This window comes from Dermacentor andersoni, chromosome 4, assembly GCF_023375885.2.
Source record: "Dermacentor andersoni chromosome 4, qqDerAnde1_hic_scaffold, whole genome shotgun sequence".
Classification (NCBI taxonomy): Eukaryota; Metazoa; Arthropoda; class Arachnida; order Ixodida; family Ixodidae; genus Dermacentor; species Dermacentor andersoni.
In genome coordinates, this window is record NC_092817.1 from 50,165,813 (window position 1) to 50,174,703 (window position 8,891).

Here is an 8,891-nt window from a genome sequence, read left to right on the forward strand (position 1 = left end):
GTGAGCTAGTACTAATGCAGGATGATGTTGCGTAGGTGAAGTTAAGACGGCTCAACAGCGGTTGACATCAAGGAAAGAGAAAACGTTTTCTGGAGGAACCTCTTTTCCCTCCCGAATAACAAACATGGAACAAGAAAAAACAAAAACGCATGGTACACTATTGCACCACGGAAGACCTTGTCCTCTTACGACGTCAACCGTTGCTGACTCGCCTCTTGAGTGACTAGAAATTATTCAGCAGGAGGTTACCTGCCCCACGCATTCGATCAGGAATTGCGGCCTCTGAGAAACCGCGGCTTCCTCTAGCAGAATCATACGGAACAGTTTCGTTGTTTCGACCCCAAGTTCCGTCCAATAAGTGCGCCGATCCCTTATATTAGACGGTAAACGAATATTCGACTATTATTGATTCGTATTGGAAATTTCGAATAATCGCACAAACCTAGAAATAAGACGTTCAAAGGCACATTCAACAGAATCAGTTAACACAACCGAAGTATTCTTTCAAAACTACCTTCATTCGTTTGGCGTGAAAAGGTTCATTACTACTGGAAAAAATGGCCAATTTTTCCTCCCTGAACTTCGTTTCGCGCCACAACCTCGGCGCAGGCACGTGAGTGTACCGTCATGGATTTCAAAGTATAATCTCGTATTTGGGCCGTTTCCGGGGGCAGGAATACTTCACTAAATTTCTCCTAGATTGAATATTTTGTTCTCATAGAATGTAACATAGGCTCTCGTTTGCCAATAGACGGTTAGTTACAGGTTTAGACGTCAAAACCAACGAGCTGGTATGTAAATTCAGGGAGGCGGCTCCACTAGTCTCGTTCTCGCGTCTCATCTGGCTTTACAAGCCTCCTGTTATGGTGAGAGTGGCCGTTACGCTACTGCAGAAGTGCTAATATCCGTTCAATTGCTGCAGCCTTTAACGTCCCTATAAGTCATCGCTCTGCGGCAGTTTGCTCCGGGTATAGCTGCCTAAGTAGAACGTGCTCGCGGCCAAGCAGGAAGTGCAGCAGTTGTGCAAATATTCATTTACAGCTCGGCAACGCGACTCCTGCGACGGCCAACTACAGAATAAACTTACATACACGCCTTGTGTTGTGGAAGCAACAGTCTCCGTCCGGACCTGGACTTCATCCCCCACACGCCCATGTTTCGTCTAACGACAAGGGGGAACGCAAACAAAAACATTTAGGGTTGACTGACCTTCCGGGTTGGGCAGACGCCGCCTATTTTTACGCGGCACTAACAGTTCGCCGGAGACCTTACTATGGCTGCACTGTCGCAGAGCAAACTTCTGGCAATGCTTTTCACATACGGCGAAACGCACGTAAGCGACAAGATTGCAGTCAAAGCAGTCACTCAGTTTTTGAAGACTCACTCGGCAGCAGTTAGCGGCCACTCATGATTAACTCGATTAACGTCGTTCGTTTGAAATTGTTATCTAACTGAAGAAACACTTGGGAATTCATTTGTACATAATTCAATTACTGTATCTGCCGAGGCAGGTGCACCATATGTCATCCCCCAGGGGGACATACGGTTATGTCATTTGCAATTTTGCGCAGGCACCTTAGCTTAAGTGCAAGATTTAAAAAAAAATATATGCGTAAAATAGGTGTGAAGGGAAAGTAGTTCGAAGTTCGACGACTGCAGCTCCGGGCTCAAACCTCAGAGCAAGGGGACGAGGGCCCGGTTAATCATGACAGGAGTAATGGGGGATCCTCCGTAGGCGTCATTAGCCAAGGCACCTATTAGCCTTAATTTGATTTCAAAACACGTGATTGCGAGGCATTTCTAAAAGGTCTGAACCCTGACCAGAAGGAACACAAGTGAATTTCACAGCGTGAAAAAAAAGAGGGCTGAAATGTAGAGACGTTTAGATATCGACAGACGTGGGACGGCCTTTATTATTATTGGTGCGCATAAGCAGTAGCATTTACGCATAAACCACAATTGATGCGAAAAACAAAAGGCGCGCAGGAGGCTATGTGTCAGAAGACTACGCTAAACTGCTTGCGCGATCTTAGGGTTCCTCCGCAGTGACCGGACACGCAGTATCCAGTTTACGTGGTATCCGTTAATGAAAAAAACAAGCCGCAAGGTGAGAGAATGACAACACGTTCTCGTAAAAGTGCCTCGTCAATCCGCAGACAAGGGCGTAAGGGAACTGAGAGGCTCGAATAAGGAAAAAAGAAAGCAATTTTCGCGTTTCCTATGAGGAAATTTGTACACCAGTAGCTGCGCCGATACGCCTCTAGATTTCAAGCTGTGAATAGCCGAAGTTGCCAGTTCCGGCTTGCAGAGAAGAAAAAAAAAGATGGGGGGGGGGGGGGGGGGGCATGCTCAGATATGCTATAATAGCGTTATGAATGCGTGCAGTACTCGAACAGCCATATTTCCATGGGCCAGCTGAAGTCTGTGTACAAGTCAGCATACCCGGCTGTTTCGACGAAAGGACAGTTACTGAAGACTAATGAAACAAGCTGCGTAGGTTCGATTATGTCGCTTATGTTTCTTTAAATAAGTACACTGAACCATGCGCAGGATACCTACATCCTCTAAACTGCGCTAGACAGACCACGCTTTCGCTTTCCTACAGCATTACGTAAATGCAAACGTGACAAGGAACGACGCGCTTTGGCCGCTGACGCTTCGCAAAGGGCATGATGTTCCGGGAACAGGGGGTCCCGTGCGTCCTAAACAGAGCTGGTTGAGCTAATCGTCGTGACCTTGAACCACGGAGGAGGATGCGTGTTGCTGCATAGGACTTTTTTTTCCTTTACTTTTTGCCTCCCACTCCCTTCTAGTGCATGTGCCGGGCGCGAACTCTGCAAAGGGCGCCAAGTTCCGCCTAGCGCCTTTGCTTGGCGGCGGCTGCAGCGGGCCAGTTACGCACTCCCCAGGCCCAAATCATGCAAAAAAGGAAAGCGCCGCCGATCTCGTTGGCTTTGGTGGGAATGCGTTAAGCAGCGCGTTACGCTGGGCTTTCCGCATGGATGACTGCCGGCTCTTCGTAACGCTGGCAGCAGACTTTTTGCACACGTAAATCTGAAGTCCGGAGAGAACAGTCGACACTTAGTGCAACTTCGTACAATGGGGTCCAGCAGTCGGGACACATCTAGTTGCATGGGAGCCGTAGCCCGCGCAGACTGTGGGAAGCGGAACCACTACGCTGACCGCTCCCGCCCCACCCCCTCTTTCATCGCATTCCTGAGCGGCAGCGAACGAATTCCGCTCAAAACGCACCGAAAATGCGACACGTGTCTGCACAGTGCAGTTCGAAAGCATGGCTAGCTGTCCTTACTCTAAAAGTGTAGCGTAGACGAATGCCGCAATGCCGCTCGCGAAGCGCGACGGGGCGCCAAGGTTCCTTCTGACCGGGGACGCACACATACACTATCGGGGAAAGAAGCAGCTTGGGAGAATGCCCTCCCTTGCCCTCATCGCCAGGGCGGAAAACAACACTTCTGACTTTGCACTTCGCTGTGGAACAGAACGACAACAACGTGCTTGATGCTCACCGTTTATCCTGACGGCTGTTTTCGAGAAATCCAGTAGCGGAAAGTTCTTTGCCACTCACAATACGCAGCGCACACACAATATGGATAAGGCGATAGCCATTAATGAGCACGCGCTACCCCGCACTGAAGGCTAAAATATGTGAGCGTAAATTAGATGCAATAAATAAAATGTAAATGTTATTTATTTTATTATAATATTACCTAAATTTTGTGTATTTATTAGCTTAATATCTTTTATTTTAAAATTATTATTTACCGGAAGCTTTGTCTGCGCATTTGCCAGCATCCGGTAAACATGGCGGCTTCGAACCTCTGCTTACGAGTGCAGCTGATGCGCGAAAATAATGAGAGACTTTTCGATTCGTCCGACTCTTCCTCATCGTCCCTGACCGCAATGGGTGCAGCGGCGCCTCTCTTCTGACGAAACAGTTTGTACAATTCAATGCAACTATGTGCCGAGGAGGCAAGCTACTCTGTCTGGCAGCGACACGTAAATCTGTCGTGTGGGGTTGTCGCCGCAGCTTGGCAGATGGCTATTTTAAGCGTTCGCTAACGTAGCCGCCCGCGTCAAGATGTTCTCTCGACTTGCCACCGCATTTTCTAATGCGGTGGACGCGTTAGCTCCGCCGCTGCCATTGCACGAGGAGTTCCTGTGGCATTGGACAGCGATAATGAAGTTCTACACCGACCGCAACTCGAACAGCAAGAAACCCATCGAGCTCACAGGTTTGGCCGGACGCCTCGAAGAAATGTCCAAGATCTTAGAACAGGAGGAAGCCGAGCTGGGAAGCGACAACATGGGGCCATGTATGGAATACTTCTTGCAGCACAAAATGCTCGAACAGATGAGCGCCCTGTCGAGAGCGGACACTCCCCCCGGGATCAAAAAGTGCGTTCTTGTGTTCACTACGCGGCTACTGTCCAACAGCAAACAAGTGTTGCTGCCACAGATGGGGATATACACTGCCGTCCAAAAGCTCATCGGCCTTTGTGGCGAAGTTCTGGCGGCGCCGACAGAACGGGAAGAGGTATGCATAGGGACCGGGATTATTTTTGAGTGCTTAAATGGCCATCGACAGTCGTCTGCAAGGTTCTAGCTTATGGTTTGCTTTTCGTGCCATATTTATACTGCCGCGAAACGAATGTTTATAACATAGTACTGCTGAAAAGTTACACGTTGATATGGTACATAATCTTTTAATTTTTTTCTTTTTTTCAGGCTGGCTTTCTTAACGTCATCTGCCAAAAAATCCGAGCCGACCCGAGCATCCTTACCTGCTTCTTACCAAGAGTGCTGGAAGAGAGGCATTGCACGTCCATTGTAAATGGAAAGCAACCAGATGGAGGCTGTGGAGACACTTCTGCAGTGTCGTTTCCGTTACTTCGAGCCTGCCTTACCCTTATGGAGAGTGCGGACTCCGACGTTTCTACGCTCGCAGCAGAGTGCCTTATATTGTGCATGTCTAACCTAGGCGATGATGTCGCACGCTATGTAATCGCCAAGTCTAACATGTGTTCAAGCGTAGTTCATCACCTAGTCAAGCTCTACTGTGCCATACCTCGCACACTGAAAGCTGCCGACATTGACGAAGCAGTGACTTCTTGGTGCGCCGACACTGTTGCTTCCTGTGGTTCAACGGACCACCAAGTTATCGCCCCTGGAAAGCGGAAACTTCTCTGCTTCTTTAAGTGGCTAGGCTTCACGGACACCTTGGTTGAACTGTCAAATGCCCTCATAGGTGCTGAGCTAGGCAAGACATTCTTGGACGAATTCCTGCAGGGTCCTCTCCTTGACGACTTCACTAAAGCAGAGTCTGAAGAGAGCTTCCTTTTCATCACTTCACTAGTCACCACTTGCTTACGCAATCTTAATTCAAAAGACTTAGTTGTCATCGTGGGAAGCTTCTTGTTAGGTGATCAGAAAGGTTCCCGTGCTTCACCAAAGGACATGCTGTTAGAGCGTGGCCGCGATCCTAACGCTTCTCCACAGCTTGTGCTCACCACCCTTCAGGCCTTTGAAGAGCTGTTGCAAAGGCCTTCAAAAGAAATCCTAGATATCTTGCTGCTTAGCCACCTTGTTGGCCGCAACTACCAAAATGACACTGCTGCTGAAGTTTTTGATTTCAGTGACGACGATGAAGAGGGATTGTGCAATCGAGCGGGCAAGGCAAACATGAGTGACTTCGAAATTTCGCCCGGTTCATCACCAGTTAGCCGCACGTTTGCACCTGCACAGATTCATCGCATTCTCAACTGCTTTCTAATGCTCTTACCCGATGAAATAAAGTCGTGCGAGGAGACTGACTCTGGCTACGATGCATACATTTCCGACGCACACCGGCAGTATCAGGACATGCTCGCAGTCACCGATGGTTGGGAGTGGCCTAGTGAGCCCGTGAGAGAGGAACAACCAAGTGCCGAAGACGACCAGAGTTCAGATTCGCAGCCTGAGGCTGACAGCCTCCACCGCAGCTTCTACGAAGGCCCTTTCTTGTCCATGCTGCTGGACCGTATCGAAAACATGCACAGACAGCCGTATGATGTGAACCTGCTGGTAACCTCTCTCATTTCCCGGCTTGCACTGTTTGCCCACCCGAACCTTCACGAGTACCTTTTGAACCCGCTGCTGCCTTTGGTCCCTGGAGCAAGGTCATTGTTCAGTGCCCTCCTGAAAGTTGTGGAAGAGATTCAAGTGGCAGTTCACGGCATGGAAAACCTCAAGCGCAAACTCATGCTGACACGCAATGCACTTCTCAATGACAGTGGAGACGACTGCACACTAGGCGAAGAGTCTGGTGTCTTGGAAGCCATCATTGTCCTTGAGGAGTTCTGCAAAGAGCTTGCAGCTGTGGCATTTGTCAAGTACCATGCAGCTGCTTAGGTGGCTAGACTGCAGCTTTTGCTCAGTGTAAAACAGAAAAAAGAATTCCATGTGAAAAGACTAAGTGCACAAACTTCGAGAAGGCCTACATGGTGGTGATTGAGACATGGCTCAATCTTTGATGTATTGCTTCAGCACACTGCTCTCCTTTATTTGAACTGGTGTTTCACCAGCCAAAGAAAGCTGTAGTGTAAACATATACCATTGATTAGCTTGACTGTGTTCATCACAACTGCAGCATAGCAAGCATTATTTTCCAATGACTGCAGACACTGATGTCAATTTTAGCTTTTTTAAAAGCATTTTTGCAACAAGAAGAGACAGGCCCTTCAGTGGCACCAGAAGCACCTACATACACAACATAGTGATGTATTTCTTTACCAGAAATCACATTTTATATGCTTTTAATTTTATTGCTTTGGGATATTGTTCCATGGTACATATACTGCGCTGTCCTTCGCACAAAATGTGATGCAGTGCCGCGCCTGTGCATGACGTTTGCAAGTGTACCTTATCCAGGAAAGTGCACAGGGTCTTCAGTGGCATTGCAGGATTTCTACATGTATGACAGAACTGTTGCTGAATGAGTCTACTACTGTAGACTGTAAGAAAAATTACATTTGTTAGCTCTGGCGATCTCTGATGTGAGGTCTTTTCTTAGTGATGCTAGAGAGAGGAGGAGGAGGAATAAACGGTTATTTTTGAAATGGTATCCCAGGGTAAGCCCCAGCTCTACTCTAGGTGGGAAGTCTCCTCATTCCAGGAACCCTCTGGCCTGAATAAAAATTTTATTTGGAGGACAAGCAAGTGAAAATGACTGATGCACATTGTGCTGAACATTTTTAAGCAATGTAACTGGGCAAACCACTGATGCTGTAAAATAAAGCAAATCAGCCTGTTGAATGTTGTATTTTAGAACTGGTACTGCAAGTTGGATGATTTTGTGCAATATGAAAGAAATTGTTGCCGATTGTAGTTTTCTTTATTTGCTTTATATTGCTGCCGATTGCAACTTCTGAAGTTCCTTTTACTCTGAGTGGTAGCATAGTTGGCAGCATCAGAACAAACAGTGCCCTTGTAGGGCGGCACGGGAACCATGAGTGACGATTACGAGTGGCGAGAGTACAAGCACACTGTGACAGGCGGTACACCACACGTTCTGTGCAAAAGCAAGATGAGAAATCTGCAACCTAAACTACAGTTATCTATACCGTTGATTTTCGTAAAAGCTGCAGCCAACATGAAAATATCTTTGTTAAATCCAATATTTGTTATAAGCATATATGTCTGACACACTGTCAGTGAGAGATTTTATATTTAATTTGTTGTACCTAATAATTAGTTATACCTATGTTTGACTGTAGTAGCAGTGCCGAAACTGCTTGGAACGTTTAATATTTTATTTAGAAAGACTTCACAGGCCTACGAAGAGGCATAGTGTGAGGGGGCATATGGTACAGCTTATCACAAAATGCAATCTGTAAAAAGATATCGATGCATAAACATAAAAAGATAAACATTGGCATAAAACGATGAAATTTACATATGTACAGAAAGATGTCAAAAACAAAGGAAAAAAATGGAAAATCAATCCAAAGGATTCACTTACATTGCCAATAAGCAAGAATATGAAGCTTCAATGCGTCGTCCACCTGCTAAACCAATATGTGAAATAAAAAATCCAACTGAAAAAGATGTGCAGATTGGAAGCGTTTTTGTTTGTTGCACACTGGTATCTGCTTTTTTTTGCGTGTGTAAAGGGCACAAGTCACACTTTATAGTCTTGTTTTGATGTCCACAGGTGATCTGTGGCCCTTATGTATTTCTTTTTGGAATGATTTTGTCTTGAAAGTGACTTATCAAGCAATGTTTGGCTGAAGTGAAGTGCAAAGGAGCAGAGTCAGTTTGGGCATGCTGTTCAAACCAAACTATGGCACAGTGAGCGACAGATTTTTCCGTGCATCATCCATTTCTGCGAGTATTTGAAAGTAACAGAACACAAAGCAGGAGCAATGCACCAGGTGCACTTCACTGTTGCCACCATCATTTATTTCCCTGACCTCTCTTTAATTGCAGTAGTAATTGCAACAAATAAAATGGAAACAGTGACAGAGACTAACCAAATCGAAGAATGCAGTAGTCTGAACAAAATCCACCGACAACTTTATTTTCTGTCAAGTTTGAGAACATTTATCAAAAGTTTCCCAATTTTCTTGCACTTGTTTATGATTTTGCTGCAACAGTGAAAAAGTATTACTGAAACAGGGTTTGCTTTGTCTATCATTTCACTCCATAATGCTGCAGCATGGTTGTCATGCCGTGAATCATGCATTGGATACAAATACTATGCGTAACTTTTTACCGCAACGGCACTCGATAGCTCGAAACTGGGTTTTCTACGTCCCTTTCTTAATGTGGTGGCATATGTCACAGTGCTGTCTTCATGCCGCTACTACCTTCAGGTTACTGTCATGCTGACCATT

The 8,891-nt window shown here is 46.4% G+C and overlaps 2 protein-coding genes across 7 annotated transcripts in view; one reads left to right on the top strand and one right to left on the bottom strand.

Moving 5' to 3' along the window:
- Positions 1-3,637, bottom strand: part of Synd (protein kinase C and casein kinase substrate in neurons protein Synd) — a 119,201-nt gene extending 115,564 nt beyond the window's left edge. For 5 of the 6 annotated variants that reach the window (XM_050184277.3, XM_050184275.3, XM_050184278.3 and 2 more), the window contains exon 1: positions 3,528-3,637. The gene's annotated coding sequence lies outside the window, so the exon portion shown is untranslated. The remainder of the gene's footprint in view (positions 1-3,527) is intronic. The other variant, XM_050184273.3, reaches the window with a different exon arrangement.
- Positions 3,638-3,817: 180 nt separating this feature from the next.
- Positions 3,818-6,625, top strand: LOC126537122 (FHF complex subunit HOOK interacting protein 2A-like). The gene is made up of 2 exons (XM_050184270.3): positions 3,818-4,555; positions 4,747-6,625. The coding sequence occupies exons 1-2, from the start codon at positions 4,100-4,102 to the stop codon at positions 6,406-6,408; spliced, it is 2,118 nt and encodes a 705-aa protein (XP_050040227.2). The 5' UTR covers positions 3,818-4,099; the 3' UTR covers positions 6,409-6,625.
- Positions 6,626-8,891: the final 2,266 nt, after the last annotated feature.

Bases quoted from the DNA above. Each gene is read 5' to 3' on its own strand.
- LOC126537122 (XM_050184270.3), top strand. From the start codon at position 4,100: ATGTTCTCTCGACTTGCCACCGCATTTTCTAATGCGGTGGACGCGTTA. The intron at 4,556-4,746 runs GTATGCATAGGG...TCTTTTTTTCAG, and splicing joins CGCCGACAGAACGGGAAGAG to GCTGGCTTTCTTAACGTCAT.